Raw genomic sequence first — 19,784 nt, forward strand, 5'->3', positions numbered from 1 at the left:
TCACAACCCGATTCCGGATTTCAATCTTCATCTGAACACAGAAGTCTGGCTTCCAAGGCCGAAGTGCCCGCAACCCATCACTTGGGGCCAGGTTAAATCTACTACATATCAAGTTCAACAACAACTGCAACAGGCCTAATTACCTCAGACTCCTGAAAATCTTGTTGCTGCTGGTTTTGCTATTATTACTGCTAATTCTGTTACAATTTTACTTTGTATTTTCTTGTTTATGGTTAATGGTGTTTCTGCTCAAAATGACACTTCTGTGGTTTGTCTTAACCCTAATTTGTGGGTTCGTCATGCCCAATATATGTTTATGACCCATGGCACAAATATTACTTTATACTATGAGCCCCAATGGCATTTGGTCAAATTTCTTTTACCCCTAACTTGATCATGTCTTCTACATTTATTGTCTCACAACTACAATCTATTTCACACTCCTAGCTATTTTCTAAACCCCCTATGCAATTGAATTCTGTCCGTTGGTGTTATTTGAAAGTTAGTCAATTTACAAGGGGTCTGTGTTTCTGTTGTCATGCTAAACACACTTGGCTTCATAATTGGTCTGATTATGATGCTGCTCAGCACATATTAAAACAGCTAGGGAATTATAGTTATTGTTCTAACTACTATTGGTTGTCAGGTAGCTTTAATTCTTCTTTGTATGGACTTAATATAGCTCCTGATATGTATCCTGACAATTTTCCTATTTTTAATGCCTCTGATCAATCTAATACAGGATTGATATGCGCTGGTTGGCAGATTAAAGATCCTAATATGTGGTTCTTTTTTGATAAATATGCTACTAATGTTCATCCTCAGAATTTTTCATTCTTTGAATAAAACTATTGAGGATGAGCTTGCCAATTTACAATCATACATTCAAAATAATATCCATGCTCAGTACTCACCTTTTGAGTGGCTAACCAATTGGCTCCCTGATTGGTCTTGGCTCAGACAGTTTTTCTTTTATGTTATAATTATTATTATTGTATTAATGGTAACCTGTTGTTTTATTCAATGTATTCCAAATTTATTTGCATTGTTTCATCCTGCTTTCCCCTCTCTTACTCCAGTTGCGATACATTCATAAATATTTGAATCCTCCATTTAAAATAAAAAACGAGGATATGTAAAGTTGTAATTGCAGGAATGTTCTTATCTGGATGGCAAACCTCAGGTAATGAATGTTTATAAAGCAAATACAACTCAGGCAAACAAAGTCACTAATGTAAAGGAGGATTAGAGAGAGGAAGTAAACATGTGTTAGACTTTAACTAGAGATAATTAATTGTGTTAATTACTATGCTAAACAGTAATGAAAGTTGAGCAGAAACCAAAGTTAACCAATGTTAGAGGATTACTAAAAATGTGTATAAATGCCAATAAAGTTCATCATGATTCATTTGATCATGATCAAACACCCCGACTGCCTCGTCATTACAACATTTTTCACAAGCATAGATTAAATAAATATTTTCTTAGCATTACATATGAACTGGATCACTTTCCAGTTTTGGGAAATATTATCAGCTTTATCAGAATGTTGACAATCCATTATAACTTGGTCTTGCCATGCAAAAAGACCAGATTGCACATTAGGAGACCATGATTAATTTGAATATTTTTTTAACTACAGGCACCAGGAGATTGCTCAATTAATAAAGTCCACACCCCACATATTTTTTTTAACTCCAGTGCTCTGCAAGAACTTGGTGCCCATGAGATACTTAGACCTCATCTCCCATTGTTCATAGTGATCACATTTGATGAGAGTTGATATCTAAAATAACTAGAGAATACTAGATTATCTGCTTCTATCCTGCACCATTTTCTTAAATCTAATATATTGCCTGTTCTTCTCTATAGTTCTTTAATTATGAAGGAAACAGAAGCTAAAAAGTAATTTGGATCAAATAAATTATCCTGCACCTATTCTATTAAGCATTTTATGGGCAGGAGTTTTGTTAAACCATATAGTCAAATAATTTCTGTGGTCTGCAATGGAATGGTTAAGTTATAGGTTTTCTACCATGGTGAAAATTAGGCTGTTTTCACTTTGCAGATCTACAATTCCCACTGCTAGAATAGTAACAGTTGAATGTGAATAAAACAAACTACTAACCACAAAAAGAAACAGGCAACATAAGGCAACACAAACATATTATATGAATTAACATTTGGATCCGACCAGGCTCCCTTTCTACTTTGAAGTGGAGATGGCAGAAATGTCTGAAAATGGTGTGTGTGTATGTGTGTAAGAGAGAGAGAAAAGTCAAGATGGTGTCCTGACTTTTTACATGTGCAAACAGGGCATAACTTTGATCACCTGCTTCTAGTCACCATCTGTTAGTCCTTTGAGACCCTAGTCTAGGGAATTAAAGTTATGCATACTAATCCTACTTTTATTATAATGTTATTGTAACAGAATCTCACAAGTCTGAATATACTTTCTCCCTCCCTCTGTTTATCTTGGTGAAAATTAGGAAAGGTCTTGTCTGAGATGCTCTGTCGGTGTATATTTCTGCTCTAGACTCAGATTTCTTTGATTTGAGTCTAGGGAAGAAAAAAGTGGGCCTTGTCTTGATTGCTGCTCTTCCTCCTATACCTCAAGGTTATTTCTTCTGCCCATGATACCATCTTGACTTTTTTGAATCCCCTCTAAAAACATTTCCTCCTCAATGATGAAAGTTCAACATGAGATCAAAGTAAGTTGTCCGTTCTTCAATCCAAGGATTAAGGACACCAGTTGTGCCATGAATGTCATAGTTCCGGGCACTGAACCCAATTGAATCAGGACTCGGAAGCTCCCTTCAGGCTTGAAAGAGCTTTTATTGGATACATCGTATCAGCACTTAGAAAGTATTAATTTGGACAAATGGCAAATTCTATGGGATAGAAATTTTAAAAAAATAACATTGGCCAAATTGTACAAAGAAAATTTATACAAAATGTTTTACAGGTGGCACATCTCTCCAATAAAATTAGCTAAAATGTATCCAAATTTATTTCCTATTTGTTGGAAATGCTCCCAGGAAAATGGATCATATTATCATAATATGGTGGACTTGTAGGAAAGCCCAGGATTTTTGGCATGAAATTCATAGTTGGTTAGAGGAAATGGGTGAAATCAAACTTGAATATAAACTGGAACTCTTTCTATTGGGAATGAACATAGAGAGGTCCAATAAAAAAATGATGTATCTAATAATACACATGATTACAGCTACAAGACTAGTCTATGCTCAAAACTGGAAACTCAAAGAAATTCCCAACGAAGAATGGGAAGATAATTGGAGAATGGAGATAATTAAAAAGATATGGACTTGCGAAAAATGGATAAACTAACATTGGAATTATAAAATAAAGGCGAGAGTGAATATTATAAAGTATGAGATAAATTTTACCATTGGTTGGGGGAAAGGAAGGACTTAAAATCAAAACTAAAATAAGATAAGGTTGTTAAGATAACAGATTAGGAATATAGAGAATTGTTGGAATATATAAATGTATATATTATGTAAATATGTGTTATTTGCCATCTGCAATAGTTATGTATGACAAATAGGTATGCCAGGATGATTACACCTTGTTCACTGTTTTTAAATGTTTTTTGTTTAATAAAAATTTATTAAAAAATTAAAAAAAGAAAGAAAGAAAGTTGAAGCTAGCTCTGGGTTATTCCCACGCTTCAGAGTAACAACGAATAGAAGGAATAGAAACTTCCCACCCCCCTCAGGTGCCCTGGGTCACGTTAACCAATCAGTCGAGCAGTAGCTCCCCATCGGTCTCAGCAGATGTTCATTACCATGACCTTGGTTCACACGCTGTTTCTGGTGGATGTTTTGTCTAGTTGACTCAGGCCTTGCATTCTAGTCCTGTCTCACTTCCCCCCTCCCCCCAAAGAGTGGCAACTAAGAAACGAAGTGAAAGTAAATATGGCTTTGGCCGAAGACATTTCGAAGTTGACAATGAACAATTTGCATAAATTTTGGACACACTAGTTAAGCACCGCCATACATTCTTTAATGTGGAAATTATGGACATTGTGCATTCAAAAACAGAACATTTAAACATTTCATCCAAGTTCATCAATTGCTAGTATTTCTTGAAAATCACAGCCATTTGATACCAGAAACTATTGATACCAGCTAGTATGCATTTTATGCTGGCAATAGCTCTGCCTTCTTTAGAGACAGTCTTCAGAATCGGATAGGTTGCCTCCCATTTAGAGACAGAAAATAAATAAATAAAGCCTAAAAACAATTCAGTCTTTAAATACAAACCAGATGTTTCATGTTTAACAATGGACAATAACAATAACATCACAATCCCCTCATCTTCTTTTCTTACCTGCCTTCCATGCCTGTTTTGCCAAGAAATCCACCGGGTGCCATCCCGGCTGTAATTAATTTTGTACATTGGAGCAAATTCATTGCCATGGCCTCCTGCATGCCGGCCTTGTGTCCCTACTAAGGTGATAAAATGCAACTCGTGTAAATCAACCTCCAGGAACTCTTTGAGATCGTCAGGTTCCACAGGGACTTCAGGGCACCAGGCACCATCACCATCTTCTGATCCTAGCCTAAGGAAAAGCAGAAGGATGAGGGGGCAGGGTGGGAGGAAATGGCTGTTGTGGTCCATCATCCCAAAGCTATACCTTTATCTTTCAAACCTTTATGCATTACCAATTATGTTGTACTATCTTGTTGCCTAATTATCTGAAGAGCTAGGCTCCAGAACATTTTTTTTCAGTGCTTTTGTGTCCCTGGCACATCCATATGATCCAAGCTTCTCAATTCCCATTCAGCATGAATTCATGGCAATGATGTTGTTGACGGAAGGAACATGACAAGATTGGTAACTAAAACCCTAGTTTGAAATGTGAGATTGACTGAGAAGTCTAGAACTACAAGGATATCCTGAGGTCCAATTATTGTATGTTGTCCAAATGCATGCACTGAATGGTTTTCAGCTTATTCCAGCTACTTGCAGAAAAATGCAGACAACTCAGGAGTCAGCATAATGATTTTTTTAGGTTCTTAAACTAAATTAGCTGAACTCTCTAAAACAACACGTGAAGGCCCAGATCTAAGTATGCAATAAAAAACTGAAGCCGATGAAGTATGAAATGCTAACTATATGTTGAAATTGGTGCTTTCTGTTGTATTGTTACATTTGTTCCTGAAAGTACTTAATCAAAATAAAATTAACTAGGACACAGGGTTTGTCAGGTTCCTCAAAATGTATCTAAGGCCACATTGTTTGATGTTCATGTCCAGCATCTATAGGAATGTGTGTAAAGAGGACTAAGGCATCCCAAAATTACAAATACTTTTTTTTATAGCTCAGAAAACAAAATCCTTCATTCATGATGATGCTGATAATCAATGGCTACATTTTTATTTACAATATTCAAAAATTTAAAGCAAAAGATAACTTGTATTTTTTAAAAAAAATCTATATAGTTGTTGCTGGGGCTAAGCCATGGATACCAGTAGTCATCGGTCCAGCCATGGTAATTTCTTATCATATCCCTAAACCTAACTACTTCTCTGGATACTATATTGTAAAAGTTCTGAATTAACTAGAAACATTTATAGCCTCAGGCAAAATGGTACATCAATCTAACTGGCTAAGGCACCCAGATTCCTATTATTCTTACCTTCCATACTTGGCTGCTGTGGATTCTGACCATTGGCTTGAAGCAGAAATGTCTTCATCAGGAATGTGCCCACCGGACATACCTAGGGGGTAGCGACAGATAGCTGCAGAAAAAGAGATAGGAAGATATATCATTCACTTATAAATGGGTGGTGAGAATTTAAATCTCTTTGGCAGACCCTCTCTTCTTCTTCCAGAAAGTTCCCAATAAAAGGTACTTTTGATAGGCTGTTACCAGTTAAGTCAGACTTCTAACTTCAGTATAGCCAGGGGTGGGGGAAGTTGGGCTCTTTACCCAGAACAGCTCTGTTCAGCTCAGCTTTTAGTAAACGGAAAGGAAAAGGTTTGGGGATCTTACTGCCCAAAATGCAGAACTTAGTAAAACTTACTGAGCCAATCCTGAATACAAAGCATAGCAATTATAAAAGCACAGCGAAGTTTGAATAAGGTGGCAAAAATCAGGAGACAGCATCTTTTCTAACACATTTTATTTGAAGGCATGTGCTTTTATAAGTTGCAGCTCACTGTCAGATGTATAAAGTGATTAAACAAATATAGTATTTAAATTGGGATTGTAGGGAAGGGAAGAGAAGATAGGTTGATTAAGCAAATTATATGTGAGACAAATTGCAGGTACCTTTTCAAGTAACAATTGTAATGTGTTAACAACTGAAATCTTTTGATGTATGCGAATTCAGCAACTTCTTGCTTAGTGGTGGTTTTAAAGTTGTGCAATCTTCAACATAGGAAAGTTTTAATAAGAAATTGCCTTATAAAATTATTTTAGCTATATAAAGGAATTTATTCAGAAAAAGGAAACATAAAGAAAACAACAATTACATTCACAATTCAGAACTGGAAATAAAACAAATACAATCAGTATAGCTAACCTAGTTATTTATGCCCCCTTTTTTGGATTTTAGCACATATCTTTTGCAGTGTGGTAGATAGTCAAAAAGGGATATTTGGGCCCTTGTATTTGGATGTTAAGATGTGACATCTTGTTCTTTCTTCTATTGTTCTGAATACTTATAATTGGTTTTATAGAACGCAGGGGAAAAGTTAGGGGAGACTAACTGTAGTTTTGCAAAAAATGTTCTATCAGTGTTGACTTGGTTCTAGCCAGCAAATCAGAAAATATCTAGGAGCTACGTCTACCTTCCTAACAATATTGGATGGATTACAAAGACCCAATTTGATTTTCACCCATTCTGTCTTTGTATAATGAAATTATATAGATGGAGCTCTTTTCTGAAACAAAAATTGGACTCCTGCTAGTGAGTCTTCTCAGCATGTAGAGTCATGCCAAATACAGGATTTGCTCATATTTACTCAGAAATTGCTTTTTAAAGAAATGTTTGTTTTTTATATTGTCAAAAAGTTCATAACTAATATCTATCTTTTTCTTTCTTTCTTTCTTTCTTTCTTTCTTTCTTTCTTTCTTTCTTTCTTTCTTTCTTTCTTTCTTTCTTTCTTTCTCCTTCCTTCCCTCTTTACAAAATGAAATGCAATGTGCAGAAAAGTAGTCGTAAGACTTAGCCAAGAAAAACCAAAAATACACATATAGATTAAGTGAAACCTGACTTATAGCAGTAACTATGAAAGGGATCTTGGAGTCTTAGTGGACAATCAATTAAATGTGAGACAACAATGTGCAGCGGCACCCGAAAAAGTTAATGCGATCCTAACTTGTGTTAACAGAGGGATTGAGTCAAGATCAGGTGAGGTACTAAGACCACTTTATGAAGCCTTAGTAAGACCACAACTAGAATACTATAGAAAAAGGTGTTGAGACTATGGAAAGAGTGCAGAGAGGAGCAATAAAGATGATTAGGGGCCTGGAGGCTAAAACATATCAAGAATGGTTGCAAGAACTGGGACCAGGAGTGACATAATAGCAGTGTTCCAATATTTGAAGGGGTCAATCTATTTTCCAAAGCACCTGAAGGCCAGATAAGGAACAATGGATGGAAACTGAAGAAGGAGAGATTCAACCTAGAAATAAGGGGAAATTTTCTGACAGCGAGAACAATCAACCAATGGTACAGCTTGCTTTCGGAAGTTGTGGGAGCTTCATCACTTGAGACTTTCAAGAAGAGACCAAACAACCACTTGTCAGAAATGGTATAAGGTCTCCTGCTTGAGCAGGGGTTGCACTAGTTCACCTACAAGGTCCCTTCAAATTCTATTATTATTCTATTCTGTAACTCTTCCTTCCTGTTAAAAAAAACTTTATTTACCAATAATACAGACACACACACACACACACACACACACACGCACATACACACACAAATATAGAATTGTATATTCATTTCCATCTTTTAAAAGGTACATCAATGTTTTAATTTGATGTAGCGTGTCTGTTTTTTATTTAGTCTTATTGTAATCCTTTTATTTTAAAAAAGATATATTTTCAAGAAGAATATCAATTATTATTCAATATAGCAGGTTCTATAGTAATAATGATAAAAAAGTATAAATGTGTGAGTTTAGTGACCATATCTCTACTGTGGTAGAGTTTAAAATAGAAGAAAAAGAGAAAAAGGGGGAAAACACACTTTTAAAAAATATAAGTAAAGATTTAATTTCTGAGTTCCCCTTTCTTTGCATTCTCTGTATTCCCACTGATTTGTTGGCATAATTTTTAGAAACCATACTCTAAACATTTTCATATATTGACTTTGCTGTGCAATATATAATATGTACAGAAGTCATTCTTGCTTAATACAGCTTCCGATTCTAAGATACTGTGCCTGAGTTCGCATTACTTATGAATAACAAAATAAAACATTATTTATCCAAAACTTAGATGAAATGAATAATGCTTAAAGGCTAAGTGAAAATTCTCTGGACTTATTAAAAACCAGCTGCAAATTTCATTTGCAGATTCAGCAAGAGAAATATGTGTGCTGTAAGAGAATAGGAGGAGATCTAATGTTGCTTTTACTTATTTAAAAGCAAGTTTCGGCTAAACGTAATGTAATACTGTTAAATTCATTCATCTTCTGATTAAAACACTGCATAAGGTTTGGAATTAGATACGGATGTTTCTGTCTTTCAGGAATCTGACAAGACTGAATACAACTCCCATACTTTTCCATCTTTTTGCAAGTATTTTTATTCAGCTTGTTCCAAATATACAAATTGTCTTACTTTCCATAGATGAATTCATTTCCACTGAAATTTGGAAGATTAACAATTTTCAGTTATTGTTTAGACAGTTGTTTTTCTGTTAATTATGAAAAAAGTCTAGTCTTTCATAAGCATAAGAAAAGTTTAGATGGTTCCGGTTTGAAGTCTCTTCGGAGACAGACAGAAATCCATGATCGTGCACGGTTTCAGTCTGGGCTCACTGCTGGAGCGCCCTGAGTCGGCTAGTTTCAGGGCTAAGCCACCCCAGAGAGGTGGTGAAGAGGGGGGAGACCACCAGCAGGGTTGAGGAGAGTCGCATCTCTCCTCCTCAGCTGGTCATTACTCCCTTTCCCGAAGGTGGTTGCAGTGGTGGTCAGAAATGGCCACCACAAAGAAGAACCCGACCAGAAAAGAATGTGCAGGAGGAAGATAAGAAGTGAAAGTTTTGGCTGACCGGGTTAAATTGTAAAAGCAACAACTAAGGTACCGTGGAATTTAAACTTACAAAAAAAATAACTTCCCTCCCAAAGAAGAGTCGGAAGCAGCGAAGGAAAGTGAAAAGGGAAAGGTTTGGTTTGTTTTTTCTTCTCTCTTCTTCCCTATACTGACAACTAAGAGACTTAAATAAGAAATCGGAAAAATCTGCTTTGACATCAATAGGCAGTTAAGCTGAAAATAAAACAAGATGTCAAAGGGATAATAAAGATTTCTGGACACTAATTTTTTTTTCATAAGCAGGAAGGGAAAGAAAAAGAATAAGGGAGGATTGGAAAGGGAGGAGACTGCCTGGAACAAAAAGAATCTACAGTAAAACTTCAACAAGACTTCTAAAAGTTACATTTTAACTGAAACTTCGTAACTAAACAGTAACCCCAGGAAGAGAAAGTGAAAAAAAAAGAGCAAAAAGAAACAGCTTGCGTGTATTTGGATTATTTGGTGGTCTTTGGATTCTTGGTTATTACATTTGAATGACTAAAATCAATCGGGTGGTTGTTTAAAAATTTATACAATGGCACCACTTCTGGATGAATTGAAAATGGAACTTAAAAAGTACAAAGAAGATGCACAAGAAGGGAAGGGTTCTTTTGCCTTCGTTTTTCAATTCTTAGAAATGGAGATTTGGAACTATGAGAAACAATAAGAAATATCTGCAAAACAAGAAGACTGGGACAAAGAAGAAGCCATCTTTAATGAACAAGTAATTTTATGTGGGGAAGAAAAAGGAAAGGGGGGGAAAGAGAATGGAAAATTTAAGACTTAAAAAAACAACCAAAGAAAAGAAAAAGAATTCGAAAAATAAGTATAATACTGGAAAGCAACAGAAAAGGGGAATACAGAAGAGAGAAATAGTCGTAGAGAGACAAGGGGGTAAAAGGGGGAGAGAGAAGAAGAGAGGGAAGAAGGAAAGGAAAAGAAGTTACAAAGGACTGGAGCAAGATATAGAGAAACAGGACCTATTTAGAGATAATGGGTGAAAATCTAACTGAAAAAGGGATTCTGTAAAGGTACATAAGATTGTATTGTTATATTAGTAATAGAAATAACTTTAGAAAATTGGAAACAATGTATGATTAAAATGAGGATAAAATAGTTAATGTAATTTAGTGAAATGTTTGTTAATAAAATAAGTGAAATAAAATAAATGAGAAAATTGAATTAGGAACGTACGGGAACATTTTAATTAGTTAATGTTTTATAAAATATAAGTGAAGGGGGGAATTAACTACGGAAAGTTTATAATTGTTCCCATAGAAGTATGATATTTAATTGAAAAGTAACGTTAAAGAAGTTAAGACTTTAATGAATATTAATATTAATGATAGAATTGCATTAGAATGGAATGTGTTGTTTTAATTACATACATTTATAATGCTGCTGTACCAAGCAGAATCCGAATGGAAGTTATGTATTATATTGAATGTTATAACTTTAGGGTATATATTGAAGCCTAAATAAGAGTTAAATGGACAAACTTAAAAGATATAAAGGCGTCATACTCCAATCAGTAACTACAGGAGAAATTTTGTTTAATGAGAAAAGATAATAGATAATTGAAACAGGACAATGATTTGAATTGAGATGAGATAATTAAAATAAAATTGAGAAAATTAAAAGCGGGGAGAAGCTATGCAGAAAATGTAAAATAGTAATAAGATATGGAATATAATATAAAAATGAGCATGAACCTGAATTTGTGTCTGTACGAAGAAATGTAACCCGGGATTACACTACTTTCAAAAAAGATTTTTTATTCATATTTTTTTTCTCTTTGTGAAAACTCAAATAAAATTTACACACACACACAAAAAGAAAAGTTTAGATGACAGATTTTTATATGATACAGTGGGTCCAGGAATATAGATATTTAGTGAAAGTATTTAAGCTAATAGGATAGTAACTGAACATTGCACTCTAAGTGGGATATTTTTAGATTCATGCAAACTTCAAACGTAAACATTACATTATTTTTTTTCCTAGGATATCTGTTGTAATTGAATGTTCATAAAGATATTATTTTAAAACAACTTTCATATAGAGCACCTATTTGGAAACAAGATAATTGTATGGTTTAGAAACAATACCAGCAAAGCTTTAAAAATGCAGTTCTTAACACAATTAAGTATTGCATAGAAGTTAAGATTGAAAATGATAACCTTTAGAGGTGTTCTTCCTAACTGTTCACTCTGAATTACTGCTGTATTTGGACTGCATCGTTTGCTACTCTTTCAGAACTGAGCTTTATAATTTTCAGGGATTTTTTGGAACATTGGAACAGAGGCATTCTTCTAGGGGAAATGTTAGCATATTTCCTATCCTTATATCCTTAATTTCCTCTTTTCTTTTCTTTTTAAATGCATTGATTTAAATGTCAATGAATAAGATTAATTTTGTTCAATATCTTGAGATGTATTTTTGTGATTTTTTTGTTTTTTAAAAAATACAAATTAAATAAAAGTAGGAAAATTATCTCCTATTAAATGGACAGAGGGCAATGCTTGTAAGTTATATGCAGGGGGCAACAACCAAGACATGCACATGCTGATGTAAAATCAAGACTCAAAGTTGATTTCTTTGCAATGATCTTGCAACGATGCTTTTTGAAAATGTACTAATTGGAAAAACAGATAACTTTATCTTAGTTCTATTTTTCATCTATGCCATAATCAACATTTTTGATGTCTCCATCATTTGCTAGATATATTTTCATATTGAAGTCTTACTTCTACAACAGAACCTGGTGGGGCTGTATCCAGTTTCTGCTCTCAATTGTTCTGAACAACACTTCCAAGATGCTCACATCTCCGGTGCATTTTGGCCTGTGTCCATATATCAAAGAGCATGCCTAGTTGCAATGGATCACAGTTCAGGTTACCCTGCAGAAAGTTGTAGTGGTCTGGCCTCCTGGAGTTTTCTTTGGGAATCTGTTCTGAAATCTATAAAATAAACCAGCCTTCTCACCTGAAAAAAATCTCTCTATTGAGTACTAGCACTACTGGACAAAAAGAAAAATAGCAACTGCCTAATAATGAAATAATCCCATCAATTCTTTTCATCAACTTAGAAGCAGAAAGTAGAAAGATGGATTTTGCAAGAAAGGAATGTAAAAAATTGATATTTAAAGAAATGAATCAGAGACCATTTAAAAATTTACTTATTCTTCCAAACAACTTTATTTTGCTTTTTGAGAAGTTGACTATTTTGTTTTGAAAGAACCATTATTTCACAATTTCCAAGACAGAAAATGGAAGATTTCCTTTTATCAGTTATCCTGTGACTTACATTATACAAGAATAGTCATGAAATACAAACCTCGATGTCCCTTGAATATATAATAATTTTCAGTAAGAACATAATACAATACAAGCAAAATTTAATCGCAAATAATTGTTTTCAATAAGTTAATGTAGCCACTTTTATTTATACTAATTTCAGCCTAATTGAACCAAAGCTGATTCTTACAACAAATCAAATCCTTTTAGTAAAATCCTATAAGCCATATACAGCTTATGTATGAGATGACATTATATAATGGTATTTTTCTTTTCTTTTCCTTTTTCTTCTTCTGTTAATTGAAGGCAAAACAAAAACTCCAATATTGATGAATAATTTAATTCCACATACACACAAACTGACAATTTTATTGCATGTTACTATGATTATAGAATTTGGAAATGCTTTTTGAACAAAAGTTTTTGCCATACTGCATAATCCTTTGGATGGCTTTTTACACTTTTAATTCATTTATCATTTTTGAATACTTAACTATACTATCATCTCTCATAGCAGCCCCAAAGGATGGATTTCAAATTGCTAGAACAATATAACAAGTACATTTAGATTAATGCATCATCACCATAACAATAATTTATTAAATTTATAAGCCAATGACTGCGCAGTGGACCATGGAGTGAAAGATGCATGCTAGCAAGTTTTTTATTTTTTTACTTACAAAGATGGGGAAATATTATATTGGTGGAAAGGACAAGCAAATATTGGTCAGCTTGTAACCAAGAGAGGAGAGCACTAATTACTATAGTAAGCGGAAGAACTTTGAAAGATAAAGAAATATCGAATAGAGAGCATATGAAAAAAAACTACTTCACCATTTCTTAGCATGAAGCATCTGATACTGAAATGGTGGCAGTATCAGTCTGATGCTGCCTCAGCCATGTTAGAGGTTGCTCCACTGCTCTCTACTTTCACAATTTCTGTGTTTTTTCCCTCTCCAAAGCACAGATTACATTTTCAACTTAAGGAATATCTCAACTAGCATTTCATCTTGGCAGACAGAATGAAGACAACAACTAAAACAGCTACAGAAACTCTTCTCCAGAAGCACAATGCCTTAAGGCGACTTATATACTAATTTTCTTTCCATGCATGAAATTAGAGTAAAGAATTGCTGTGGGCCCGTCGATTGGCTGCCATCTGGGCAGCACTGATTTAGAAAGTCCTCAGGATGCCAGACTTGGAGCCTTTCCCAGAAGTGAAACCCCTTTAAAAACTACTTTAAAATGTGTGTGGGTATGTGTATGTGCATGCACATAGGCAATGGGCTTCCCAGTAGAAAAAAAATCACAATAAATCAGCATAACGCCATCATAAAAGTATAAAACACTTTCGAACAAAATTTAGAGTTTAAAAAAGCCAAAATAAACATGATAAAAGGTGTAGCATTTATTTATCTAAGACATTTATATAGCTGACTATCTGGGCAGCTCACAGAGCAATAAAAAAACATAAAAGCACAACATTAATTTTATGTATTTCCCTCGGATCAGGGAGAATGTGCCTTGAAGACACCGAGAAACATATCCCTTCCCAGCCTCTTCCTCCAGTTTAGAAATGGAAAACTACCAATGCTTCTGATTTGCAAGAGGTTAGCCAAAGCATTTCAGAAGGCTTTGCTCAGCTACCTGACATTATTTTTGTAAGCTTAGCTGCCAGAAGAACTTCTCAAAGAGCTGCTTATTTTACAGTATTTACTGTCTGACCGCTGGACCCAGCCCAAAACTCTATCCATAAGTTGCCTGGAAGTTAATGCTTAGAAAACAAGCTACATGCGGCATGAAAAATGGAGCTCAACTGAACTTTTTACACAGAGGAATCCTGATCCAGTCTAAGGATAACCAACTATCTTTTAGATTACAACTCTTACAACCCCTTGTCATTATGTATGCTAACTAAAACTAATAGGAATGACATTAACACTTCTAAACTATGCTCTAAAATATTCAACATAGCCCACACATTCCAGAATGGTATAGACTGGAGTGATCTGATCCAGTAAAATTGCCTTTAGATTCAGTTAGGACAGAAGAAATTAAATATTTCTCACATGTATAGAATTTCCTGCAAAAAGATGCAGTAGCTGGCTAGTGGCCTGAATAGCTTGAAATTCCATTCCGTAGAATTGCATGAAAGGTAAGTCAATTAATAACTGTAGCGAACAGTACCTACAGATTTAGAAGTGTGTCTCTCAGTGCCAGACTGCTGAGATAAATAGCAGAAATAAGAATTCCTGCTCAGATTGTAGGTTTTCTAGAAACCATTAGCCAAGTGCTACTAGAAGTAGAGCCCTGTCACCAGATGGACTTTTAGTTTGGTTCAGTAGGAATCATCTTAAGAGATCAACTGAGATAATAATTACAAGTGCACTAAAAGAACTATTATTTATTAAAACTGTAATTTCAAGTGCCTGAAACAACCAACATTAACTTAAACAAATCCTATTCAACTATTGCATTCAGCAAAATAAATTCAGTAATTTTAGTTGTACTATGATGCTGGCTACGTTTAACTTTTGGTTGAAAATACAAAGGGCATATAAAGGATGCACATTGCCTTTGGAGTGTACTCAGAGGTCTGTAATATTGTAGTGCTATTCTTTGTAATATTGTAGTGCCATTACAGCGCTATTCTTCTAGAATCTAGAACATCAACCAATTCAGTGCTGATGTTTATGCATCTCTCTATTTCATCTTCGTCTTCACCATTAATGCCACGTCCTCCAGGAAGAAAAGTAACTACATAGTTATTACACATAGGAAATATAAACGGTGTGGTTTTCATAACGTCGGGCACCTGGAAGCAGGGGACTGAGATCCAGAATAGATTATATGTTTGCCATGGATTTATTTATACTGTAATCTTTTTTTTTTTAGGTAATAATATATTTATCACAAACTAGGGCTATGAGATGGCTGCAAGAAAAAATTCTGTTTGCAGTCATCCATTACCGGTTATCATCAGGATTTTTAAATATGTATTTATTTATTCAATTTATAGGATGCCCTACTCCCAATAACTCTCGGCAGATTACTATTTTTTTTACAAAAAAATCCCTAGTTTTTAACAAAGGCTAATAAGTATATTTCCTACTGTCCATACATTAACAGATACCATCATTTTTTTTTTATAAAACAAGGATCTTTAACATTTTTCTGGAGCCCAGAGTGGTATATGGCTCAGAGGTACTGGGCTAGAGACCAGGAAACCATGGGTTCAAGTTCTGCCTTAGGTATGGAGCCAGTTGGAGAATTGGAGCCAGACATTTTCTTAGCCTTTAGGGAAAAGGGAAGGCAAACCAGTTGTGGAAAACATTGCTTAGAAAGTGCAAGTATTTCTCCATGTAGTCACGAGTGACTCAAAGATAAACACACACATATATATAAAGCCTATTTTCCATCAACAACCATCTGCACAAATATGCCATTTCCTGTCATTATACTATGGGAGATTAATACCATCTGCAAGGGATTTTGGTAGGAAAATGGCAGGGAGGAAGGGGTTGGGTTTTTTTTTTTTTTTTTGTAATATTGATTCAATCACATTTTACTGTTTCTTAAGAAAACTAGGCAAGTAATTAGAGAGGGCAAGATTGACACAAGAACATTCTGTTCATGAAACCAGAACTTATGCCTTATTCTCAACTAAGTGAGACCTCCTACTTTGGGAAAATTTAAGGCCAGGGTCGTTTTCCATGAAATTTGATCTTCCTCAGTAAGATTCCCACACAACTGGATATACCTACACCTGACTGTAGGTTATAAATCTGATCCAACAAACTTAATGAATGACATATGCCTGTGAATCTTAAAGAAGAAAAACAATATATCAAGAATATTTTGATATCAAAATAAAGAAAAAAGCACATCAATCTGAACGGAATGATTGTATGTATGGCACTTATTTCAAAAGGTGCTCAAAAAGTCCTTAATTACTTCAAACTACTACAAATATCAGGGTTCTTCATGTATTTTTCAACACAACATGAACTCTCTTCATAAAGAACTAGGAAAAGTACTATATGTATTCAAAAGCCTGAGGTATATTGAAGAGCATTTTAAAATTTGGTTGCTTTTTAACATTCAAGAAAGTTTTCACTTATCACTGACAAAATGTTGAAGAGCAACTAGAACCCAGCTGATTAGTGATTCCTTTCTGCTAAAGAACGACATTTTACCCAGTACAAATGTAATGTTCTTACTGAAAATGAAGACCTTCCTCAAATTAAAATTGCAGCTGGAATAAACTAGGATTCCACTGGCCACATGTAGCTAGAGTTGTGCTAAAAAATAGCCTGGTCAGAAATTTCATTTTTGTTGCTCAATGACATACATATTCAGAGCCAAGTTAAGATCTTGCAAAAGAACTGGTTGTGGGAAAACAGGAAGTTGGAAGACACCATTGTTTTTAGAGACCAGTGAAAGCAAGGGGCCTTTTACCCATCTATTACAGCTCCCCAGTACTCATCTGTATTCCAGACATATATTTTCTGGTGTGGGGAAAATAAGGAGGAAGGAAGTGGAAAGGAGAGACTTAGAGTTGAGAATAGAGTAAAATTAGAGTTCGGGCTGATGGCTGCTCTAAATAATAACTTGGAAAAGTTTTATAACTACAGGCAAACATCTATTATCTTCTGGATAAAACAACAGAATGGGATCTGCTGAGCTTCATTAGGCTGCAGTCATATCTCCTTCCTTTTGGTCACTGGGCATTGCCCTCTGTGATCATTTTGGGTGGGGTTAAGGGAGAGACTTGACCTCTGACTTCTACATGTGGGAAGCCGCCACCCCCCTAGAAGAATGAAATATTTTGAGGAATATTAAAAAGGAAGAATATTGTATTATATTATATTTCCCTAAATGAGAAATGGAGAAACTTGTTTTTTAGAGTCAGGAAGCAGACTCACTCTTAATAGCCCCCAGCAGATATTTTGTGCCCATTAAGAAAGTCTGGGCCAGCCTATCTACAAAACAAAAGACCTTCAGCTCCAGGATGATGGGATGAAGAAGGACAAGATATGATCAATCAGGACATAGTAGGATTAAGCCACTACCATTTAGCAGAAGATACAGAGCTCACTACATTGCACAATCTCCTAAGAGTATTTCCGTCATTGCATCATCTCAGAGCAGTCCAAACTTCAACCAAACCTGGGAGCTCAGACAAACTCCTAGTATTTGTTCTTTGCCTATAGAGCCAGCTATGACCCCCACATAATCCCTACATGGCCCCATGGGAATCTGACAACAGCCAATAGAATACATGTTCTTGCATAGTAACAGGAAGTGCTGGCCATGCTGTTTAGTGAAGGGGGGAAAAGTCATGATGCATCACATAATGCTGTCGTGATGACACAAGTTTGACACCCCTGGCTTAGATCATCCAGTGATGAGCACTAGTTCACTCCTCCCTACAGGTCACTTATAAACTGGAAGATAGACATGGCTGCTTTCCTACTGCAGACTGAGGATTGTACAGTATTGGAGCCCTAATAAAAATTCAGCATGCAGGCAGGAGCAATAGTACAAAAATGGACGTCCCTTGAACCGTATGCAGAAAGCCATTTGCCTGCCTGCTATAGCATTCACAAGCATTGAACCATGGATTGAGGAAAACTGCCCAATGAAGTAGGGATGGCTGCAGAGGCTGCAAGATAAAATACATAACTCTCACTACTTCATCAAGTGGCAATAGGGGGTAAAGTATCTGTCTTCCTCACCAAGTGTTTTACACTTTGACAGTGAGCTGACCCCATAGGTCTAGCCATCAGTCAAACTTGCCTTCAGTTGTAGTCACTGGGAAAATGACTATTAATGTTGCTGTTTTTCCCATTGGCTGATGGTACTTGGTGGAAGGGAAAACAAAGCCAGGAGAATCATTTTTCTTAAATTCTCCTGCATTAAATCCACAAAAACAACACCAATCACAAAGAAAATAGACCCCAACTGTCAGAGCAGAGCTACTTAAAACAGCATACTTTTCTGCTAATCCAAGAACTGGAAGAATGTGTGTGTCGGTATGTGCTCCTTTCAAAATCCAAGAAAGAAATACTCAGACTCCATGGTTCAGAGCAAAGTTCTTCTTTTACTGGAAGATGAAAAGGAAGCTACAAATGGAATTCCGAAAGTGAGAATTTGGCGCGCAGATCACACATACAAAGAAATGGAATTGTTCCCACCCCCAAAGTCCAGAAGTCTCTGCCAATTAAAAGTTCCGAATATGATCATGTGAGCATCTTCAGGTAGTGATGAGGCCTCTGTCCGTTGACCTTGACATATTTTGATAAGACCTCGCAGCTGCGCAAAAAGGATAGAGGCTAGGAAAGAAATGGAAAATTGGAAAGAAGAAATCCCCCCTTCTTCTGCCCACAGTAAAAGAATGCAAAACACCTCCAGCTCTCTTCCCCCACAATTACCCCCCCCCGTTGCTAATGACAGCCGAAAGAAGTAAGCCTAGTAGTAGAGATACTAAGGAGAAATAAAGGATAATAGTTGGGGTACCAAGAGATCTTGAGGCTGACATTCGGACCCCCTAGAAAAAGGACATTAGTCCCTGTAAGAGAGAATAAAAAAGATATGTTAAGCATTGCATACATTCTTATGGTTTATCAGGATACTTAGTATAAAATTTCTTTAGCAGGTCAGGAGCCCTAACGTCTTTTTTCGCTCACCCACTCAGCATGAGAGGGGGAAATGTTTCCAGGCTACAAGATATTGTAGGCGACCCCTCCTTTTCGAGAGTCTAAAATCTCTTTAACTTCAAAATGTTGTTCACCCTCAATCAACAATGGGACGGGGATCAGTCTGGGTCGGTCTCAATGTACAGGTGTGTTCGGGTTTTAGCAGGCTGACATGGAAAACAGGATGAATGCGACGAAGAGTCTTTGGTAGCGTCAATTGAACTGTCACGGGATTCACAATTCGCTCAATAGGAAAGGCCCCACATACTTAGGGCCTAACTTCTTTGATCTCTGAGTGGTTTGCAGATACTTGGTTGAGAGGAATACTTTGTCGCCTACTTGATACGACTGTTGTGGGGCTCTTTTCTTGTCTGCAAACTTCTTATGGGATTGATGCGCTCGTCCAGAGCTTTTAGCGACTGGCCAATTGAGTTGTAGTTGAGATATCCAGTCATCCAATGACTGGATATTGGGTTTTCGCGAGGAAGTTCAGGTATGGGTACAAAATCTTGTC

At 35.8% G+C, this 19,784-nt stretch overlaps 1 protein-coding gene across 1 annotated transcript in view; it reads right to left on the reverse strand.

Moving 5' to 3' along the window:
- DDR2 (discoidin domain receptor tyrosine kinase 2) overlaps positions 1 to 19,784 on the reverse strand; it is a 77,529-nt gene that overhangs the window by 39,003 nt on the left and 18,742 nt on the right. The window contains exons 3-4 of the mRNA XM_087930493.1: positions 5,669 to 5,771; positions 4,357 to 4,588 (exon numbers count right to left, since the gene is read on the reverse strand). Of these exons, the coding sequence (XP_087786619.1) occupies positions 4,357 to 4,588; positions 5,669 to 5,771 (335 nt within the window). The remainder of the gene's footprint in view (positions 1 to 4,356; positions 4,589 to 5,668; positions 5,772 to 19,784) is intronic.

This window comes from Pseudonaja textilis, chromosome 3 (genome assembly GCF_049901715.1).
Source record: "Pseudonaja textilis isolate UNSWEBS1 chromosome 3, rPseTex1.2, whole genome shotgun sequence".
Classification (NCBI taxonomy): Eukaryota; Metazoa; Chordata; class Lepidosauria; order Squamata; family Elapidae; genus Pseudonaja; species Pseudonaja textilis.